This window comes from Phalangium opilio, unplaced genomic scaffold, assembly GCF_054372755.1.
Source record: "Phalangium opilio isolate 3A_F unplaced genomic scaffold, DU_Popi_V2 ptg000100l_1, whole genome shotgun sequence".
Taxonomy (NCBI): domain Eukaryota; kingdom Metazoa; phylum Arthropoda; class Arachnida; order Opiliones; family Phalangiidae; genus Phalangium; species Phalangium opilio.
In genome coordinates, this window is record NW_028324203.1 from 2116822 (window position 1) to 2141243 (window position 24422).

The 24422-nt window shown below is 39.7% G+C and overlaps 1 protein-coding gene across 1 annotated transcript; it reads left to right on the plus strand.

Moving 5' to 3' along the window:
- The first annotated feature begins 21388 nt into the window (after positions 1 to 21388).
- LOC149632429 (uncharacterized) lies at positions 21389 to 22413 on the plus strand. Its single transcript, XM_089851099.1, has 2 exons — positions 21389 to 21821; positions 21923 to 22413. The coding sequence occupies exons 1-2, from the start codon at positions 21389 to 21391 to the stop codon at positions 22411 to 22413; spliced, it is 924 nt and encodes a 307-aa protein (XP_089707225.1).
- Positions 22414 to 24422: the final 2009 nt, after the last annotated feature.

The window sequence follows — 24422 nt, forward strand, 5'->3', positions numbered from 1 at the left end:
AATTTTCCTTGTTGATCATGGATGGCGCGCTCTTTCCTTCGGCGTCGCCGAAAACATCGATAACTGAAGCCTCGGCTTCCCTAAAACGCTGCGCTTCGCTGCCTAGCGTTGCCTCTCCGCCTCTCCCGGGAACCACCGCTGCCTCGCCCGCCGGCTCAACGGCGGCTACCGTCGCTTCGGCCTCTCTCCCGGGAGTCCCCGTCGCCTCGCTTACCGTCTCTTCTGCGGCTACACTGTAAAAAATAATGGTTTACTTCTATTCCATTAATGGATATATCACTTTTGTTAGAAAACCAAACCCTATCCGGTTTGGTTTTGAACCCTTATGGTCATATGTAATGGATCGGTACAGCACCAATATCATTCCCATCATGGATGTTATTTAAACCATTATGGGCATATGTAATGGATCGGTACAGCACCAATATCATTCCCATCATGGATGTTATTTAAACCATTATGGGCATATGTAATGGATCGGTACAGCACCAATATCATTCCTATCACGGATGATATTTAAACCATAATTAGTCCCATCATGGATGTTTCTTAACCCGTTATTATGCCTATCATGGATGACATTTTAACCGTTATTATTCCCATCATGGATATTTTTTAAACCGTTATTATTCCCATCATGGATGTTTTTTAAACCGTTATTATTCCCATAATCGATGATATTTTAACCGCTGTTATTCCCATCATGGATATTTTTTAAACCGTTATTATTCCCATCATGGATGTTTTTTAAACCGTTATTATTCCCATCATGGATATTTTTAAACCGTTATTATTCCCATCATGGATGTTTTTTAAACCGTTATTATTCCCTTAATCGATGATATTTTAACCGTTATTATTCCCTTAATCGATGGTATTTTAACCGTTATTATTCCCTTAATCGATGGTATTTTAACCGTTATTATTCCCATCATGGATGATATTTATACCCTTTATGATGAAAGCTACATGAACGTCTCGATTGCCGTTTAAACACCATTCTCTCGTTTCACTCCAACTATATTCATAGTAGCTAGAAACCGATTACGACCGGGCCTTTCAATAATCTGATGGCCACCATATTTAAGTTTGAAATCTAAACCCGATTATTTAAATGTATATTTGACTTTCGGCTCACTCTGAACCGTTAATGTCTCTTTTTTACAGAGAAGAATAACAAAACCCATATTTTAATTCACTTCGGGCCTTAATTGTCTTCTTTGATTCTCTAGGCCTGGGTGTCGTGGCGTACTCCTGTAATCCAGCCTCTTGGAAGCTAGAATGGTTGAGTTTACCGGCAAAGTATAAGCCTTCGCGTTCTTTTTGTATTATCTAAAGCAAGGATTATTCTATAAACAGATGTAGTATTGCTTAAGTAATATATAAACAGCCATTTCAAATAATAATATTTAAGAATATCCTTGGAATCTCAAAATGAAACAGAGCCTTAAAACTACCTAACTACTAAAGGAATCGAAATTACGAAAATATTTCCATATAATCACTTTATATTACGACAAGTTGGGAAAACCAAAATATTACCTCTCCGTGTCGAGATGATTATATTAACTTAAGTATCCAATGAAAACGTCGACATTTTTGCCCTCATCCTTTCCCGCGCTTTGCGCTTCCGCATTTCATCCTTACTCTCAACATTATCTTCCTCCATTTTACATACAAAAATCGAATACTCACTAAAAGAAGCGGCAAAAACCTGCTGGCTCGTTACCACTTAATTTGACTTAATATCCAACTTCCAAACACAAATATTTACTGGTAGATAAATTTACAACCTACAAACAAAGAAAAATTCTCAAGAATGGCTCCCGCAAGTTTAAGAGGTCTATTTTCAACCAGGTGGGCGTATCTGATTAGATTTAAAATATATATTTTTGAAATTTTTGGTTTGGCTGTTATCTACACCTTGATGGTTTTCAGTGAAACAGACAAGGAGCATAAACACAATAGTGGAAGCTTCAGTCTTATTTAAAACATGTAAAACAATTATCATCTCTGCAAATAGCTTACACATGTCTTTTTTACCAATGCCGAACCGTTTGGATTTTTCTAAAGCAATCTCAGCACCAAAAAATATTTTTTGATACAAAATAAATGTTTTAAATTCTTATTAAGAATAAAACAAGAGGATAAAAAAGGGCTGTCCTCTCGTAATTTTTAAGCTTTTATCATGATTACTCTATACAACAGTAACAAGGAGTATAAACCCATTAGTGGAAGCAGTATGTTTTTTCGAAACGATCTCGCTTATGTTTATCCCCTCTAGACTTCGCTAAAAACGTATTACTCCTACGTAAAATATTAATAGACAGACAAGGATTCATACCATAAAAGAAGGAGCGCAATATTATCCATATTTTCATTTCATATACAGAGAAAAGAAACTATTATGTTTCTGAGAGGAGCTTCCCATTTTGGTTGTTGTTTTGAAACGTATATTGCAATGCACGGGCCTTGATAGATATAGGAGGCAATGAATGAAATATATCACAAAGCATGGGCCTTGATAGATATAGGAGGCAATGAAGGAAATATATCGCATGCACGGGCCTTGGTAGATATAGGAGGCGATGATAATCTCTCTCTTTGCACGAGAGGTTTATCTTAAATATTTAAATAAATATAATTATTTTTAATTATTTTAATCTTTAATAATTAACATTAATAATAGTTAAATCGTTTAAAATAAAGTTATACCTATTATCATCTCAAACTTTGCTAATATTGACGTTTAAAGTGAAGGGTACCCCTCTTGCCCGCTTTCTTCAAATTTTGGGGTATATATACGATTCGTTTCCATTATAATAGTAAGGAAAAAGCGCAATTGCGAAAACCTTTGGTGGCGATCCCACCTTAGGGAGGCTAGACGTTTCTCGTAACCCTAGCTGATCGCCGCGTATATCCTAAAACCAAACGATGATAATGGAGTAGAAGCCAATGATACAGATTGGTGTCTATGTGGAATAGACGGAAGACCAGTGGATGGTGGTGGTAGAAGCCAATGATACAGATTGGTGTCTATGTGGAATAGACGGAAGACCAGTGGATGGTGGTGTTAGAAGCCAGTGTAAGTGCAGACTGGTGTCAATGTGGGATTGACAAAGAACAGAAGATGGTGGTGATTATAAGCCAGTAAGGACAGACTGCTGTCCGTGTGGGATGGACGAAGACCAAAAGATGGTGGTGATTAGAAGCCAGTAAGAACAGACTGGTGTCCGTGTGGGATGGACAAAGACCAGAAGATGGTGGTGAGAGAACTCAAGTAGAGGAGCCATTTCCGTGACGGTGAAAGCAGTTCGGAAATGGCGAACACGTTTGCTCCGATACGCAAACTGCGAACGCGGTCACGTGGGTGTAACAACGGACAGACAGACACACACAGACACGGCCGTTACAGAACCTCTCCTGGACTACGTCACACCGAGAGGTAAAAAAAGGAAATTTTAAAGTTTTGTAAGATTTCTTTACACAAGCAAACTGCTAACGCGGTGCATAAGTATAGCAACGGACAGACACACACAGACAAACACGTATACTGCTGTTTAACTCTTTCTGTATTGATTTTGAGTTGATAAACCAGATTATCTTAAATTCTAAATTTAATATAATTTATATTATATATTTTCTTCGTTAATTATTCACCTTGTTGAGCGTTACATCGTTTAAAAAAATAATTAGACATTCTTGAGAGACTTGCCTACTATTGACGTTTGAAATGAAGGATCCGCCTGCAATTTCGCTCTACTGAAATCGGTAGTATATAAATGATGCAAATCTTAGATATTGATAAGAGCAGCGCAACTGCGTGAACTTTTGGTGGAAGCCCCACCATTGGGAGGCTAGACGTTTCTCGTAACCCTAGCTGATCACTACGTCTGTCTTAACCTTAACGATGATGATAGAGATAGAAGCCAGTAAGTACAGACTGGTGTCCTTGTGGGATGGACAAAAACAAGAAGTTGGTAGTGTTAGACAGACAATGGAGTAATAGCCAGTGTTAGAGGAATACAATTTTGAAAATTTCCGGGAACTGTATATGCGGTTCGGAAAATGAGAACACATTTGTTCCGATTTGCAAACTGAGAAAGCGGTCCCCTGGGGTGTAACATCAGACACACACCTCGAAATTAGGACCTCTCCGTGACATAATTCACCGGGAGAGGTAATAAAAAATAAATAGTAAATGGTTTCATTAAATGTTGGGAAACAAAAATGAACGTCTCCGAGTTGAGACGAGGGCGTACACGTTCGAACAAAAATTTACTTTCTAAACACAGGTCCATTAGTCAATGAGAAAACCGTAAGTACATAATTCAAATTTACGTTTACATTATATATAAATGTAGTAAAGCTGAATTAAAAAGTAAACACCAAATTTCAAATGTTAATATCAAAAGATGTTCTTGGAATATTGAGATGAACGTTTACATTATATATAAATGTAGTAAAGCTGAATTAAAAAGTAAACACCAAATTTCAAATGTTAATATCAAAAGATGTTCTTGGAATATTGAGATGAAACACAACTACTAAAAGAATCGTAATGCCGAAAAATATTTAAAACATTTCCATTTAATATTCTGCAAAAATAAAATTTTATAGTTTTGTAAGAGATCTTTTCATCCTACTCGCTTTATATTAACTTTGATATGCGTGTAGTGTTTCGATTCAGATGCAATCTTCATTACTCGTTCTATATAAACTCTCACTTGTGTCATTACATTGAAAGAAGTTTATCTTAAATAATTGAATAAATATAACTGATATTAATTATTTTAATCGTCAGTATTTTACGTTAATTATAGTTAAGTCGGTTTAAGAAACTTAATTCCTATAATAATTTTAAACATAGCTATCTTTAACGTTATACTTCTAGGGAACACCTATGTCAGAACTTTTGTAAATTTTGGGTATATAAGGCGATTGATTCACACTAAGGGATAAGAAAACATTTTAAGTCTAACGACGATGATGGAGTAGATGCCAATGTTGCAGATTGGTGTCTATGTGGTAGAAACGAAAGACCAGTAAATGGTGATGTAAGAAAACAATAAGAACAGATTATTGTGTATGTGGTGTACACGAAAGTCGAGTGCACAGGGTTTTTGTTAGAAGCCATTAAATAGCGGTTGGTATTGGGTGAGACATTGGCGGTTGGACAGCAGATGAAGGTGTAACGGATAGTTAATGATTGGCGTTAAATAAGATGGATAAAGCAAGGAAGTAAACCTTTCTGAAATGCTGTATTCTGCGAACTCGGTCCGGAAATTGTGAACACGTCTGCTCCGATTTGGAAAGTGCGAACGCGGTGACAGACAGACACGTCCTGTGTAATACCTCTCCGTGACGTCATCGTCACTCGGAGAGGTAAAAACTATGGCTGCGCCAACAGTTTAAAAATAAACTAATGTGCCCACTTTTCAATGTTATGCCTGTTATGGAATAGAGTAAAAATTGTTAACTATTTTTAAACCAAATTTTAACCATACACCCTAATTTTCCATTATCAAACCTAATATGGAATATAGAAAAATGTTTAACTATGTTTATACCATATTTTAACCATATATCCTGACTTTCCATAACCAAACCGTATATGGAATAGAGAAAAAATGGTTAAATATTTTTAAACCAAATTCGAACCATATATCCAACTCTCCATTATCAAACCATATATGGAATGGTCAAAAGTTTTTAACATAAACCATTTCTTAACCATATTTTAACCACTTATCCTAACATGCCATTATCAAACCATATATGGAATAGTCGAAAATTTAAGATAAACCATTCTTACACCATCAATGGTTTGCAATTAAAGCAAACCATAATCACACCATTGTCTAGCCAAATTTAAACCATTAATGGTGCAGCGGGAGAGGATATACCCTTTTTATACCATATATGAACCATTATTTTTAACAGTGTACCGTCGCTTCGAACACTCTCCCGGGAGTCCCCGCCGGCTCTTCCTGGGCTACCGTCGCCTCGGCCTCGCTCACTGGTTCAACGGCTCACTCTTCCCTCCCACCGCATACCTTCTCCTTCACCGTTAAGGATGACAGTTCGGAAAGAGGTATCTCTTTCTGTGCTTCCCAACACCGAGCTACAATCGAGGAGTTCCTCGTTGCCATTACGTCCATCGTACCTGCTAAAAACGTCACTGATATCTACCGTGAAAACGGCCAGGTTTTTGTCTACTTTTCGGACAAATCTTGGGCCCTTCAATTAATTGCGGACGGCCTTGCCTTTCGTAATGCTCAGTTGGATTGTTTCCCTCTTGGGTTTGCCCCCAAGAAGGTTACGCTCTCTGGTGTGTCACCTACGGTTTCTGATGACCATCTGCGTTCCGTCCTATCACATTATGGCACCGTTCAGGGCAAGATCCGCAGCCTTACTGCTGCGGTTACGCTACCTGATTTTCGGCATATTCGTTGCGCGCGCCGTGAAGCCACCGTTTTGTTTGCTTCGGATGACGCGTTCCGAAAATTACCACCTTACATAACGATCCTAGTCAATAACGTGCGTCACACATTAACCGAAATTGCCCTTCAAAACAGGCAACTCCTACAACTACGCCTGCCTCTCCCGCTACAACAACTTCGTCTACCGTGTCCGCTCCCTCCGTGACGGTCACGATGACCTCTTCCACATCAGCTTTGGCTACGACGCCTACCCAAGTCATTGTCCCCATTTCAACTGCTAACCATGCCCCTGTCGCCATGGATCTTACCGTTTCTGAAAGGTCTTCGTCCGCATTTTCCAATGACAAACCGCCCCCTAACGATTCCAACATCCCGTTGGAAACTGATTCGGACTATACCACCGATGGTGATGAGGTCACTGACTTTGATAATGATCCCTCCGTCAAGGCGGTTACTAGTTAGCGCAAGAAGCGTCTTGCGAAGCGAAAATTAGACATTACACCAATGTCTGCTCTTTCCCGTCCAGCCCCTCGCGCCAAGAATTATGCCTTAAGTGAAATATCTTTTGTCGACGCTATGCGTGGCCATCTCCAGTCTCTGATCGATGTGAAACCGCCGCGGCTGCCCGTGGTGCCGTGGTGGTTCAATGTCGTCAAGCCGGAGATAAAGCGCTTTAGCGTTCTTTTTTGCACCATAAGAAGATTTCTGGTAACCAGGAACTTTTACGATTGGAATCTTTAGTGGCCACCTCGGATCCCGACTCCTTGGAGAGACGGGTTCATGTTGAAAGCCTCAACGAATTTTTGATGCAGCAATCCGCCTCATCGTTGTTGCATGCCCGTGAATCCCACTTCCGATCTGTCGATACTCCCTCGCGAGACTTCTATCGCATGGAGAAACGAGCCGCTTCGGCTACCGTGATGTCGGGCCTTTATGATCCCTCTGGCATTTTGTTGGAGGATCCCGACTCTATACGTGATACCGTCCTCCGGTTTTATGGTAACCTTTATTCCCCTCCGGCCACAAATTTTGACCCCCAGACATTCTCTGAATTAACTGCGGGCATTTCCGTTTTACCCCCTGAGAAGGCTGATCTTCTTAAGGCAGATTTATCCTTACCCGAGGTCACCGTTGCTCTTAAGCGTTTGTCACGCGGGAAAGCCAGCGGTCGTGATGGCTTCCCCGTAGAATTTTATATGACATTTTGGCCGCTGTTGGGAGAGATCCTACTTCCGGTCTTCCGCGAAATTCATCAACATCCTACTTACTGGGGTCGCTTCACTGATTCGGTAGTTTCCCTGCTCCCCAAGGCCGGGAACCTGCTGGATCTCGCGAATTGGCGCCCGGTGTCGCTTACTAATGCCGATTATAAAATCTTTGCTAGGGTTTTAGCTTCCCGCTTAAACGAGGTCGTCGGTGAACTTGTTCACGAGAACCAAACTTACTCGATCCCTGGCAGGACGATCTATGATACCCTGACCATCCTTCGCGATGGCATTGCCCTAGCCAACGCGGGCGATGAGCCTCTCGCTCTTGTCAGCGTTGACTTTCGCAAGGCTTTCGATATGGTTGGTCATGGGTATCTGTTTACCCTCCTGTCACGTTATGGGTTCCCTCCGGAATTTTTACAGCAAATGAGAGTCTTATATTGTGATTCTCACGTCCGTTTCAAAGTTAATAATACTCTTACCAGTACTATCCCATTTGCTGGCGGCATTCGGCAAGGGTGCCCACTATCCGGTTTACTTTTTGTTCTATGCATGGAACCCCTTCTCACCCTAATTCGCAGTAATATCCCTCGTTCACACGTCCCTCCACATTTCTCCGTAGTTACAGCCGCCTTCGCTGATGACCTTACGTCATTACTCCGTAATGAACAGGATTTTACAATCCTTGATCGTTGCCTCGCCTTATACTCTCGTGTTTCGGGGGCTATTATTAATTATGACAAGTCGTTTATTCTCTGGTGCGGGGCCTGGTGTAAAAAACCCCCCACCCTACATTTACCGATCCCATCCCGGACTGATGGTGGCAAATTTCTAGGGGTTTACCTGGGGAATTCCGACAACTTCCTACACCATAATTGGCCTGACCTTTCTGCCCGTCTGGCGGGTGTGTTAGGAAGATGGCAACGGTATCGCCATTTATGTTCCCTCACTGGTAGGGTTTTGCTGGCTAACCAACTCGCGGCCTCCGTTTTGTGGCATCGCCTCAAGGTGCTTAATCCCCCCACTACCGTTATCACGGCTTGGCAATCTAGTATTGTTAATTTTATATGGTCAGGAATCCACTGGGTGCCGTCCCGGTCGCTTTACCCTCTCCGTTGTCACGGCGGGCTTGGTCTCGTACATATTCAAAGCAAAATTGACGCGTTCCGATCACTTTCAGTACACCGATTATTGGTCCTACACCAAAATCCAATATCTCTCGCACTTTTCCGGTACTTCTTTCCACAGATTCCCCTTTTGTCGCATTGCCTACTTGATACCTCTCACACTAGCAATCGCATTCGTTTTTACGCGCCCGCCCTTAACTCCTGGTATAGGATAAACCCTAAAATCTCCCCGTTACTATCCTCTAAAGTGGCCTTTCTGGGGATTCCGATTATTTCTTCCCCGTTTATCACCAACGTCACCGGTCAACGCCTCGCCCCAGATTTGTTTGGTTATCTCGCGAGCATTCAGGTGCGCGTTCTGGGGGACCTTTCGGATGACCTGGGACGGTGGCGCCCACAAGGTGCTCTGCTCTCTGGTCGCCCCCCGTCTCGCGCGATCATCACCTGTATCCGCCAGGTAATCAGTTCGTAAATTCACTCATTCCCAGCCATTTTTAATGCTAGAGGCCTCAATCCCACTGCTCAGATTACCCCTGATGGTGGTTTGAGCCTGTAATCAACGTATCGTTTTGGTAATTCTGAGCGAAAGCTTATGATTACCAATTCCGTTACGACCTCGGCGCTCTACAAATTAGTTGTCTCAAACCGCTTCTCTCCCACGCAACTAGTCAGTCCCCCGGATACCACCCTCATTCCGTCTCTTCAATGGTGGAATGGTCGTCTACTTTCTCCATTGAACAGTCGGGCCGAACTCTGTGTCCGTTGGCGCGCCCTTCATGGCTCTCTCCCGCATCCCACGCGTCTCTCCCACATTGTCCTTTCCATGGACAACAGGGTTTGCCCGTTCTGTCCTGCGCCGGGCTCATTTCTCCATATGTATTATTTTTGCCCTTATCTTACATCCGTTTTGAAACTTATAAATGACCGCCTTTTCCGATGGAAACGCCACCGCCATCCACCAGAACATTTTTGGTCTTTGGTCGCTTCCCCAGGGAAAGATCATACCATTTGCAATTTCGCGTTTGTTATTACCCTGGTTGTTTTAACTGAGATTTATGCCGATATCTCTCAAATCGCGTTGTCGGCCTATCCCTTCAGTCATTACGTCAACCGAGCCATTTCCCAAATTATTAACCGGATTGCTGCCCGTTTTAGAACGGAACGATCACGTGTTGCGTCCGCCACTGACTTAGACCGCTTTATTTTACGTTGGGGTTTTGAACATGAACCACAATGGTTTTGACCCCTTAATTACCAGTTTTTATTCTCTAGAAACCCTGGTTATCACTGCCATATCTTTCTGTTTAACTTGTTTTTTGTGTTTATATTTTTTTGCCAGATATATTTTGTTTTTTCTCGCGTTTTTTTTTGTATATTTATAAGTTTCGCAAAGTATAATTTCTTGTTTTTATTAACCTGTTTTAATGATTTTTGCCTAATATGACTTAATGTTCTTGTTTTCTGTACAATGTATAATGTACTATAATAACTCTACTCGATAATAAACTAACCAGTTTGAAAAACCAAAAAAATCTCTCTCTCTCTTTCTCTCTCTCTCTTTCTCTCTCTCTTTCTCTCTCTCTTTCTCTCTCTTTCTCTCTCTCTCTTTCTCTCTCTCCCTTTCTCTCTCTCTTTCTCTCTCTTTCTCTCTCTCTCTTTCTCTCTCTCCCTTTCTCTCTCTCTTTCTCTCTCTTTCTCTCTCTCTCTTTCTCTCTCTCTCTCTTTCTCTCTCTCTTTCTCTCTTTCTTTCTCTCTTTCTTTCTCTCTTCTCGAGTAATATAATTCTTATAAATTAATATTAAAACATCAATGGAATCTTAAAACTCGCCGGTAGCTGTTCCTTTCTTTGCATTCGAAAAGCTGGCTCAGGACTTAACGGAAACTTCCCGTAATGAAGTCGGTGCGTTCGGTAAGATCCGGTACGCATACTCCCTCGCCGACAGTGGTCAGACCCCAACCCGTTATGAAACCGTGTCCTCATTGCGGAAAGGCCTTCAAAGGTGACCAAGGTATTCGTGTCCATATCTCGAATTCCCATAAAGAAATATCCCGCGCTATGGTGACGGCAAACTACCAGGAAAAACGGAAAAAGAGCGAGGGAAAGGTCTCGGCCACTAAAGCGTCCGACCAAGTGTCGGCTTCAATACCGCCAGTAACAAATGCCGAGCATAACGAATCCGCCAGGCTGGTGGAGGATACTTTGGGGTCTAGTGTAGATCGAATACCGGGTGGCCAATTAGCATTCACGGAAATAAATGATTTTGAGCAACGTCTCGAATCGCTGGCTGACGATGAGTATCGTCCGGCACTGGACACAGTCTGTCGGGAATTTCAAAAATTCTTGTCTTCGGTCATCAACAGACTGCCCGGCCCAATACATCCAGCTTCGAAATACTTTGACGCTAGGAAGCGCAACATGGGGAAAGAGAAGCATAAGGGGCATAGAAACTCCACCAACCCACAAAGGGATAGAAGGAACCGTAGCGAAAAAAGTCTTAAGGAATATCTTTATGAGCAGGCTCAGTTTGATTACTACAACCGCAGAAGGAAAGTCTGGAGATCCATAGCTAAACAGGATCACTATGTATCGTGCAAAATTCCCATGGAAGGGATACAGGCCCACTATGAAAAACTCTTCGCGGAGCCAAACGCCTGCACCAGACTTAAATATGAACCAGCGACACCAATGGACGATGGGGTGGTGGATATTCCATATACTGCTGAGGATATCTTGGCAGCCATGAAGGGTCTTGCCATAGATACGGCTCCTGGCCCAGATAGAGTTCTTATGCGAGCAGTCAAAGAAACAAAATGCAGTAAAGTTATAGCGTGGATCGCGACACTGATGGAGAAATGGACATATGTTCCATCGTCATTGAAAATTGCCAGGTCAATTCTTATCCATAAAGGAAGTGACGAAATGAATTTGAGCAATTGGAGATCCATCATGATGTTTCCTTTGATCCGCAGAATTATTGAGCGTGCCATAGACAAACGACTTCGTTCACAGTTCCAGCCTTGTGCGGCGCAAGGCGGTTTTGTGGCCACTCCAGGCACGCATATCAACGCTTCCTTGGTGAACGGAGTTTTGCAGTCGGCAAAGGTGAAGAAATCAAACTGCGCGGTTGTCTTTTTAGACGTCGCTAAAGCATTTGACAACGTCAGTCATAAACATATCGCGAATACGTTAAACACCCTTCCAATTCCGGAAAGACAACGCAACTTACAGATGGCTCTAATAACCGACAATGAGGTTCAAATTAAAGCGAACCATCAGAAATCGGGGAAAATTAAATTAAATAGAGGCGTACTTCAAGGTGCTCCACCATCTCTAACGCTTTTCAATATTGCAATTGATTTTATTCTGAAGGAATTAACGGGAGAAACGGTAGCCAAAGCACATGGCTATGAAGTTGTGGAAGGACAAAAGCCAATTTCGGGGATAGGCTTCGCGGATGACACGGTAGCTGTGGCTAAATCCAAGGAATCGATGGAGGTGCTGGTGCAAATAGTCATGGATGGATTGCGACAAATAGGCGTTACGGTCAACTGTGCGAAAAGTAAAGCAATTATCATTAGGCATGGGCGCTTAGACCACTCCGCAGACGCGATATCGACACTAAGTGGGGATACTATTCCCACTTTAAAACCCGGTGAAAGTGTGAAGTACTTGGGTATTGACTTCGAAGACGGAATAGTCCTGGACAAAGCTAAGGTGATTCAGTCTGTTGGAAACAATTTGGACCTATTAGTTGCTAGTCCACTGTTGAACCCAAGCCAAAAACACAACATCATTAACCAATTCATTTGGCCTTCAGTGGTGTATCCATTACAAAGTGCTCCTTTACTGAATCTGACGAAGCAATTCCTAGACGACTTAGATAGGTTTATAAGGGGAGCGGTGAAGCAAATACTTTTGATTCCAACAGACACGCCAGATATGATGATATACTCCCCACGAAAACTGCGAGGTCTAGGGGTTGTATGTGCCGCCTGGGAGGCCTATTTGCAACATTATAGCATCAGCCTAAAACTGAATACCATCAACGATCCAGTCCTGAATGGCTGTCGGGACTTACATGCGGAAATCCATGATTGTTTAAATAAACTTAATATCCACCTAGAGGACTCATCAACAACCCCATCCGCCCAGAAAATACGTGACATTCTACGAAAGAACGCATTTGAAGAATGGAGCATGCTCCCTGGAAAGGGTCTTGGGGTAATCCAGTTTTCGGAATATCCGAGAGCTAATAGCTGGATGACCACAGGCTACGGTTTTTCATCGTCGCAATGGACCACCGCAATAAAAATGAATTGCAACAGCTGCGCCACTAGAGGCACAAAAAGCCGATCGGAAGGAACCTCCTCATGCCGTTTCCCAAACTGCATGAAGAAAGAATCCCTATGTCATGTTCTCCAAGATTGTCCTGCCACTAATGACATGGTAATTGCAAGACATAATCGTGTAGTAACAGCCTTAGAAGAAGGTCAAAAGGTCGCTGGATACGAGGTGTACAAGGAGGTCCACTGTGTGGACAACACGACCAACACGAATAAAAGAGCGGACCTCGTGGTTATTGACCGAAGAGGAAAAATACAATGTCCAGACCGTGCCGCTTCGGACACACAGACCCCTAGAGGTTTCATAATAGACCCAACAGTCAGATTCGAAAAAGATCTCGGCCAAGCTAATGCGGTTGACTTGGAAAAGAAAGCGTATATGGACCCCACACACGATTACTTCAGGGGAAAGTTTACAGAGATTCAGGAATGGGAGACCATCGGCCTTTACATCGGATCAAGGGGAACAATATCAAAATTTTTTACGGACTTTATTCGCAGGCTCAATTTACCAACCGCGATGATTAACGACATTTCGACGGCAGTCATTAGAGATTCAATCAGCCAGCTAAATTTCCACCTGTTTCACGCACACTAAAATCTAGTGTATACTAAGAATAGCTCAACTTTGATCTGTTTAACTTGAAATATCTCACAATATTTGGGTATAAATACTAGATGAAAAATCATGAAATGAAATGTAAAAAAAAAGATACTTGTGAATGTTTTGTTATTTATAATTTTTAGTATTTATCATTACTTTTTAATTTTTATTTCTTTTAAATATATTTAACGATGTGTTTTAACACTGAACGGTACGCTGTGTTATAGCAACTCTGTACTGGCAGGGCAGCCTACTTCATTTCGAAATAAAGTAGTTCATCATCTCTCTTTCTCTCTCTCTCTTTCTCTTGATTTTAACGATGAGATTGTCCTGGATAAAGCGGCGGTTTTAAAAACTGTATCAGAAAATCTCGATCTACTAGTTGCCAGTCCGCTGCTCCAACCAAGCCAGAAGTACAATATCATAAATCAATTCCTCTGGCCAACAGTAGTCTATCCATTGCAAAATGCCCCATTGAAAAATTTGGCCAAGCAATTTTTGAAAGACATCGATGTTTTCATACGAGGCGCCGTTAAACAAATAATCTTGATGCCAAACGACAGTCCAGATACAATGTTCTATTCCCCAAGAAAGCTTCGGGACCTACCAGGAAAAGGTCTTGGAGTCGCGCAATTCGCCGATTACCCCCAAGCTAACGCATGGATGACCACGTGGAAGGGTATCTCTTCATCGCAATGGACTTCGGCCATTAAGATGAACTCTAATTGCTGCGCCACTCTTGGTACCAAGGGTCGTTCGAGTAGCACAGTCTCATGTCGGTATCCCAACTGCATGAAGAAAGAAACACTTTGTCACGTGCTACAAGACTGCCCCCATTCCAATGAGTTGGTTATTGCTAGGCACAATCGGGTTGTCAATCTAATAGAGGACAGCTGTATATCTTCCGGACATGAAGTTTATAAGGAAGTTCATTGTACGGATGAAAATGGGAGCAATAAACGGGCAGACTTAGTGATAATTGATAGGGGGTTTAAAGTCCATAGATCCGATGCCTCAGAACCAAATGCCAGAGAAGCTCATGGATATATTATTGACCCCACGATACGATTTGAACAGCACTTGGATCAGGCTAACCGTGTCAATATAGAAAAAAAGGCGTATATGGATACGACGCTCGCGTATTTCCGCGACAAATATCCTGACGTCATAGAGTGAGAGACTATCAGTCTGTATGTAGGATCGCGCGGAACGATTTCAAAAATTTTTGTTGATTTCGTGCGAAAGTTTAATCTGCAAAGGACTTTAATTAACGAAGTGGCCACATCAGTTGTGCGTGACTCTGTGAATATATTGAACTTTCATTTATTCGCCTCGAAAACGAATTAAGACACTGTTTTATATACCATATATCTGTTTTAAACTCTAAACTTTACACGTTTTTTTTAAATTACAGCTTAAAGATTTTAAAAGAATATGACAAAAATGTTTTCAATTAACTGAAAGGTACACTGTGCGAAAGCAACCAGTGTTATTGTATTCATTGGCAGTTCTACTTCAAAATAAAAGTAGCTCATCATCTCTCTCTCTCTCTCTCTCTCGTATCAATACCGCAGAGCGGAATCGGCTTCCAATCACGGTTGTTGATTTTTTCAAAAATATCAAAAAAATCGATTTTTTTATTTAAATCGGATTTTTTTCATGTTAATCGATTTTTTTGATTTTTATTGAACTACTTGATAGTAAATTACCAAAATAAAAGCTTTTGTGTCAAAATTAACCAAAAGCAAAATAATCATGACATTTAAGCAACTATTGGATATTTTCTACACAGTTATTGTTATTGTTACTATTCAAATGCTTGTATAAAAAGACTACCTTGACCGCTATTTCATTCCCAGGTAGCAAAAAGCCGTGATTTACACGTCTAAAAGCGGTGTACGGTAAACCTAATTATGAACGTGTAAAACACCCATTACATGTCACCACTAAGCACAGTCTTATTCACGTTAAACAACAGTGTTGTTACTAATAAATATCATAAGATTATTTTTAAATGAATGGCACATGGTTATTTAACTTGCTGTTATATGTTGAAATCCAAAATATGTCCTGGTTAAATTTTAAACGCAAAACTGGAAACTAACCTCCAGCTAGCCGACCGAAAACCAAATGGTTAAAACATTGCGATAGATAAGAGAGGTAAGGTCTAAAATTTTTTACACCTCGATTCAAAATGAAAGATTTAAAAAGCGAACGGCCGAACACCCTAGCTATTTTTTTAGGAGCACTATACTGAAGGAGACCTAGCTGTATTTTAAAGCACTTACAAGGCAACGTTAATTTTTAATCTAATAATATTACTCGAGGGCAAATGTCAATAGAAAACGGTACTAGATGGTAGGTGTCATTGCCATATTGGAGAAAGAAAATGTGGGCTTCAACAATTTGCTGTGAATGGCGGCCGGTCTTAACAACGGTGAATTCTATACGATCATTACAGAAAAATGAGAAATGGTTTGACTAACCACTTAAGGAATCAGCACAGACGTCTAGAAAATACCCTACTACAATTAATCTCTCACAATCCAAAAGCTTTTTATGCCTATGTCAACAAACGGCGTAAAACCCGTTTTCCTATTGTTCAACTTCAGCGGCAAGATGGAACCTTTGCCACCAATACCTATGACAATGCAACACTGCTGAACAACTACTTTTCCTCCACTGTTGCTGATCCAAATGCGCCATCATATTCACCGTTACCTATGCCTGGCCTTCAAGATTTTACTTGTACTGAGCAAGATATCTATGTCATCCTAAAAATTCATCCAACGAACAAATCCCCCGGTCCCGATGGTCTTCACCCCTATATCTTGCGCAGTCTTGCTACTCAACTGTGTTCCCCAATTTATACATTAATCTCTGTCATTTGCAATTGGACTTCTACCAAATCAATGGAAACAGGCAAATTTAACACCGATACACAAAAAAGGACCTAAAGTACTCCCTAACAACTATCGTCCTATCAGCTCCATAAACGTCGTTGCAAAAATTTGTGAAACTCTTGTTCAACGTCAAATTATATCCCATCTAGAACAAACCAACTTTTTTACTACAGCCCAACATGGCTTCCTGAAGAAAAGGTCATGCACCACTAACCTTCTCCAAGCCACTGATAAATGGACTGAATGGTTAGTTGAGGGTTACTATGTTGATGTGCTATATTTAGACCTAGCCAAGGCCTTTGACTCAATACCTTATGCCAAACTTTTAGAAGCGTTAAACTTGGCTGGCATAACTGGTCAAGCCTTAAACTGGATGAAGGACTATCTTACCCACCGTACCCAACGAGTTGTCCTTAATGGGATAGTGTCTGACTGGGCGACAGTGGCAAAAGGTGTCCCCCAAGGATCAATTCTCGGACCCTTATTATTTAACATTCTTATCAATTCACTTCCTCAAGTAGTGCAATCTGCCCAAGTGTTACTTTTTGCTGACGATACGAAACTGTCCCTTAAAATACGTACTATCTCAGACTCACACCTAATACAAGCTGACCTCAATTCGGTGGAGCATTGGGCTGAAAACCACGGTCTCAAATTTAATGTGGACAAATGCACTGTCCTTCACCTGACTACTGCTCATCTATTTGGACCCGTTCTGGAAAAAATGTAATGACATCGTTGCAGAAGGCCCAAAATCGGTTTACAAAATTATCACCACTATTAGAAAACCTACCAGCCGCCGACAGATTATCCAAACTAACCATCAACCCCATCCATCAAAGACACCAAATAAATGACTTGTGCCTTCTTCATGACTTTTTTAATAACAAACTAGATCTGCACTTCGATACATTTATCACGTCTTCAGTGTATACTAGTACGCGCGGTCATCCTCATAAATTGTCTAAACCACGTGCTACAACAACCGTCCGTCAAAACCATTTTACACGCAGCATTATAAACCTATGGAATGATCTCCCAGCAGATTTAGTATCCCTTAAAGATAAGTCTTGTTTTCGAAAGGCCCTTATATTACATTACACCCGAAATACCAACACAAATTACTATTAGTTCCTACCAACTATTAAAAGTTACTGTTATTTAGCCAATAATTGTTTCAAGGCTGTATGTTTTATTTTTTAAATTTTTTTTTCTTTTTTGCGTATTATTACTTTATATACCATTTACTGTGATAACTATAACCAAATGTATATATTTCTTACCTTTATATGCAATACCTGTGATAATTAACCATTTGTATTACAAGGCGGTCTTCAAAAGTCAACCCATGACTTTATGTACCAAACAACAAATAAATAAAATAAAATAAATAAATAAGTCACTTATTTATTTGTACTCATACATATCACCTGTGCTTGCCTTTCTAAAAATTATATTAATACAATTGTACGTGTGGAAATTTGATTTACCAGAAGTTTAAAGTTAAATACATTGTGATACTATAAATTAACAAATAATTTCATATATTAGAAATAGTATATATTTCAACTGCTTTGTTAGAATCAACTTCAATCGCACGTACAAATATCTTGTTCTTTTTAACCTCATTGTCACGTGATTTAGGCATATTGATTAACTTTTAAATTCAACTTCATGTTCAAGTGTATTACACGGCCTAAATCACCACCAAACTTAGTGTGATATTTTCCACCAATGCTCCACGTGTATTAAACGCTTCAATTCCCCACCATATTAACGTGATGTGTTCAACCAAAACTCCACGTGTTTTACACGTCTAAATATACTCCACAATTAACGTGATAGTTTGAACCTCTTCCCCACGTGTTTTACATTCCCTAAATCAACACCATAATTAACGTGATATTATCTAGCTATACTCCACGTGTTTTTCACGCCCTAAATCATCAGCTCTAATAACGTGTTATATTCAACCTATACTCCACGTGTTTTACGCTTATGAAAAACCCAAACACGTTATATACACTAAGAACATTCAAAATCACGTAACTTACATGGTGAATTGCTACTTGGGTTACACTTGAATCCTACTATCACTTATCGAAAGTACTTAGATGCACTGACAATCTCATTGATAAATCTGATAATAAAACTAAAACTTCGAGAATGATTTTTCATTTTTTTTCTTCGCACAAAAGTGGAAGTAAAACATGAAACAACTTAAAGAGCCAACCAAATGTGGGCTTACAAAAAGGATACAAATCTAATCAATAAAAGACCAGAATAATATACTATTTCGCGCGCAACTGATGCGACTCAACATTTAGCAGATTGTATTTGATGGTAAATTCTGACCTTTAACGTAATCTAAAATCTCACCTCCCAGAGATTCAAGTTAGAAAATCTTAAGCCTTGTTCTCGAGGTTTTTCCCGAGGCTCGAAAACTTGTCGAACTTTTCAAAAGTTGCTTATTGAGCGTCGAGTGGAAGCTCGATTGAGCTTTCGAAGCTTATCGCTTCTTACTGATATTAACCTACTATATTTCATATTGTCGTTCGCGGATGAAACCGAGTTTATTTATATAGGAGAAAGTATAAAAACACCGTAAGCTAAAGTAACCATTAATGGCTAAAGCAATATTAGACACATACTCAACTAACTAAAGTACTAAGTGAAACAAAAGAGAAGGTCTCTCGTAGGCCTAAAAGTGAACAAATTCTTCTTTCAGCGAATGAAACTAGTCTCTTTTCAAAATTTTAAAAAATTAGCATTATCTATTGATAGTGCGTTACATTTAGGCAATAAAAGTTAATAGTAAATACTACTTAATTACTTAGAATATTGGAAATACTAATATTTTCGTAAACTCGCGATGACTCTTAAAACTAAGAATATGTTTACGAGATATTTAAATTACTACATAAAACTTATGTACTTAGGTATATAACAGTGCTTGGTAAAAAGCAAGACAGTTTCGTTTCACCAGCACACATTTATCTTGATAACCTTATCGACAAGCTTAAAAAGTCTGGTGTTCAAGAAACTGACGAACTACCAAGTAAATCAAGCTGTTCATCAAATTTCACGGCTTCTGGCTCTTCTCCTAAATTTACCGAGTCACCAGAAACAAAAATGTTTTTAGACTACGTAACTGTTCAAAAATTTGTTGAATATGAATATTTTGAATTAAAGGAACGAACTAGGAGTAGTACATATATGCCGTTCCCAGAACAGGTACAGTGGAAGACAGGGTGTGGATTGAGGATTGTGTGGATTGTAGTACAGAGGAAGGCAGGGTGTGGATTGTGGATGTGGATTGTAGTACAGTGGAAGGCAGGGTGTGGATTGTGGATGTGGATTGTTGTACAGTGGAAGGCAGGGTGTGGATTGTGGATGTGGATTGTTGTACAGTGGAAGGCAGGGTGTGGAATGAGGATTGAGGATTGCAAGATGGTGGATGAGAATTTGTACGTGAGCCTTTATATTGTCGCACCCCTCTCTCAGACCTGCAACAGGGCGTTTTTGATTGACGCACCCCGCTCTCGCACCTGCAAGGGGTGTTTTTGATTGACAGGTCAATGAAGCGTGTTCGATTCTCGGATGTAGAAGTACATACATTGGAGTATGAAGATAGGGTGAATTATGATTTAAGAAATAAACAGTATTTTAATATGTTAATTAGATTAAAATTTGAACCATTAATTTCTCCCGTATTAATTAAATGGTTAAGGGGGTATGGAACTCCAGATGACGTTGGGGGAAAATAAAGAATCCCCGTAAAAACCCAGCTCTAGCGATTATTCCAGATCATTCTAGAAAAATTAAAATTCGCCCCGTAAAACCCAAGTTAACGTTTTTTAAGGCCATGACGTAAAATGTACAGTCAAAGTTGTAGATTGTTCGAGAATAATGTTACCGAAAAAACCCACGGCGTAAACACCAATAATGTACAGTCAAAGCTAGGATGATGATCTTATTAAATAGTATAAAAAGCCGAGACCCCAAGTTAAACAACCATCACAATCTCACTCAAGCTCGACGAGGAACGAAGGAACAGCCACCAAGTACAATGTAAGTATAGTTTTTGTGTACTTGTTATTTTTAAAGTTATAGTTTGAACCGTAAATATCAGTGTTAATGGGAGATTTTATTTACCCTAACCAAGGCTTAAGAAATCCGTGGTCGTTGACTTTGATTTTCTTACCGGGCGAATTGTTGGAGTTGATCGGGAACAAATAGCCAAGGAGGTGGCCGTTACAACCGTAGAGAAAACACCGAGGGTTGGTTCATCGTCTTTCGCGCCCCCATACGCCGAAAAAGAACTTACATACGACAGTGTGCGTCAGAACAGGTGGTTTCTAAACAACCTGCACGGCCTGGAATGGGATTATGGAGTAACCCCCTACGAAAAACTCGGGGAGTGCCTCCGATCTGCAGTTCAAGGCTCCCTAACAACTATCGACCTATCAGCTCCATAAACGTCGTTGCAAAAATTTGTGAAACTCTTGTTCAACGTCAAATTATATCCCATCTAGAACAAACCAACTTTTTTACTACAGCCCAACATGGCTTCCTGAAGAAAAGGTCATGCACCACTAACCTTCTCCAAGCCACTGATAAATGGACTGAATGGTTAGTTTAGGGTTACTATGTTGATGTGCTTTATTTAGACCTAGCCAAGGCCTTTGACTCAATACCTCATGCCAAACTTTTAGAAGCGTTAAACTTAGCTGGCATAACTGGTCAAGCCTTAAACTGGATGAAGGACTATCTTACCCACCGTACCCAACGAGTTGTCCTTAATGGGATAGTGTCTGACTGGGCGACAGTGGCAAAAGGTGTCCCCCAAGGATCAATTCTCGGACCCTTATTATTTAACATTCTTATCAATTCACTTCCTCAAGTAGTGCAATCTGCCCAAGTGTTACTTTTTGCTGACGATACGAAACTGTCCCTTAAAATACGTACTATCTCAGACTCACACCTACTACAAGCTGACCTCAATTCGGTGGAGCATTGGGCTGAAAACCACGGTCTCAAATTTAATGTGGACAAATGCACTGTCCTTCACCTGGGTCATTCGAACCCAAAATTCACCTACTACCTGTACGGTCGGCCGCTATCTACCACTTTATCAGAACGTGACCTTGGAGTGCATATCGACACTGACCTTAAATTTACTACCCACACTAGTAAAATTTGCAAAAAAAACAACATAGCATCACTGGCCTGGTTAGGCGTAACTTCCTACGACGCTCACCGACTCTGTTACGTACTATATACAATGCTTTAGCATTACCCCATATTGACTACTGCTCATCTATTTGGACCCGTTCTGGAAAAAATGTAATGACATCGTTGCAGAAGGCCCAAAACCGGTTTACCAAATTATCACCACTATTAGAAAACCTACCAGCCGCCGACAGATTATCTAAACTAACCATCAACCCCATCCATCAAAGACACCAAATAAATGACTTGTGCCTTCTTCATGACTTTTTTAATAACAAACTAGATCTGCACTTCGATACATTTATCACGTCTTCAGTGTATACTAGTACGCGCGGTCATCCTCATAAATTGTCTAAACCACGTGCTACAACAACCGTCCGTCAAAACCATTTTACACGCAGCATTATAAACCTATGGAATGATCTCCCAGCAGATTTAGTATCCCTTAAAGATAAGTCTTGTTTTCGAAAGGCCCTTATATTACATACACCCGAAATACCAACACAAATTACTATTAGTTCCTACCAACTATTAAAAGTTACTGTTATTTAGCCAATAATTGTTTCAAGGCTGTATGTTTTATTTTTTTTAATTTTTTTTCTTTTTTTCGTATTATTACTTTATATACCATTTACTGTGATAACTATAACCAAATGTATATATTTCTTACTTTTATATGCAATACCTGTGATAATTAACCATTTGTATTACAAGGCGGTCTTCAAAAGTCAACCCATGACTTTATGTACCAAACAACAAATAAATAAAATAAAATAAATAAATAAGTCACTTATTTATTTGTACTCATACATATCACCTGTGCTTGCCTTTCTAAAAATTATATTAATACAATTGTACGTGTGGAAATTTGATTTACCAGAAGTTTAAAGTTAAATACATTGTGATACTATAAATTAACAAATAATTTCATATATTAGAAATAGTATATATTTCAACTGCTTTGTTAGAATCAACTTCAATCGCACGTACAAATATCTTGTTCTTTTTAACCTCATTGTCACGTGATTTAGGCATATTGATTAACTTTTAAATTCAACTTTATGTTCAAGTGTATTACACGGCCTAAATCACCACCAAACTTAGTGTGATATTTTCCACCAATGCTCCACGTGTATTAAACGCTTCAATTCCCCACCATATTAACGTGATGTGTTCAACCAAAACTCCACGTGTTTTACACGTCTAAATATACTCCACAATTAACGTGATAGTTTGAACCTCTTCCCCACGTGTTTTACATTCCCTAAATCAACACCATAATTAACGTGATATTATCTAGCTATACTCCACGTGTTTTTCACGCCCTAAATCATCAGCTCTATTAACGTGTTATATTCAACCTATACTCCACGTGTTTTACGCTTATGAAAAACCCAAACACGTTATATACACTAAGAACATTCAAAATCACGTAACTTACATGGTGAATTGCTACTTGGGTTACACTTGAATCCTACTATCACTTATCGAAAGTACTTAGATGCACTGACAATCTCATTGATAAATCTGATAATAAAACTAAAACTTCGAGAATGATTTTTCATTTTTTTTCTTCGCACAAAAGTGGAAGTAAAACATGAAACAACTTAAAGAGCCAACCAAATGTGGGCTTACAAAAAGGATACAAATCTAATCAATAAAAGACCAGAATAATATACTATTTCGCGCGCAACTGATGCGACTCAACATTTAGCAGATTGTATTTGATGGTAAATTGTGACCTTTAACGTAATCTAAAATCTCACCTCCCAGAGATTCAAGTTAGAAAATCTTAAGCCTTGTTCTCGAGGTTTTTCCCGAGGCTCGAAAACTTGTCGAACTTTTCAAAAGTTGCTTATTGAGCGTCGAGTGGAAGCTCGATTGAGCTTTCGAAGCTTATCGCTTCTTACTGATATTAACCTACTATATTTCATATTGTCGTTCGCGGATGAAACCGGGTTTATTTATATAGGAGAAAGTATAAAAACACCGTAGGCTAAAGTAACTATTAATGGCATGTAAATAGTTAAAGCAATATTAGACACATACTCAACTAACTAAAGTACTAAGTGAAACAAAAGAGAAGGTCTCTCGTAGGACTAAAAGTGAACAAATTCTACTTTCAGCGAATGAAACCAGTCTCTTTTCAAAATTTTAAAAAATTAGCATTATCTATTGATAGTGCGTTTCATTTAGGCAATACAAAGTTAATAGTAAATACTACTTAATTACTTAGAATATTGGAAATACTAATATTTTCGTATTGGAAATACTAATATTTTCGTAAACTCGCGATGACTCTTAAAACTAAGAATATGTTTACGAGATATTTAAATTACTACATGAAACTTATATACTTAGGTATATAACAGTGCTTGGTAAAAAGCAAGACAGTTTCGTTTCACCAGCACAAGCTTAAAAAGTCTGGTGTTCAAGCAACTGACGAACCACCAAGTAAATCAAGCTGTTCATCAAATTTCACGGCTTCTGGCTCTTCTCCTAAATTTACCGAGTCACCAGAAACAAAAATGTTTTTAGACTACGTAACTGTTCAAAAATTT

Bases quoted from the DNA above. Each gene is read 5' to 3' on its own strand.
- LOC149632429 (XM_089851099.1), top strand. From the start codon at position 21,389: ATGAAGGACTATCTTACCCACCGTACCCAACGAGTTGTCCTTAATGGG. The intron at 21,822-21,922 runs GTAAAATTTGCA...ACAATGCTTTAG, and splicing joins TAAATTTACTACCCACACTA to CATTACCCCATATTGACTAC.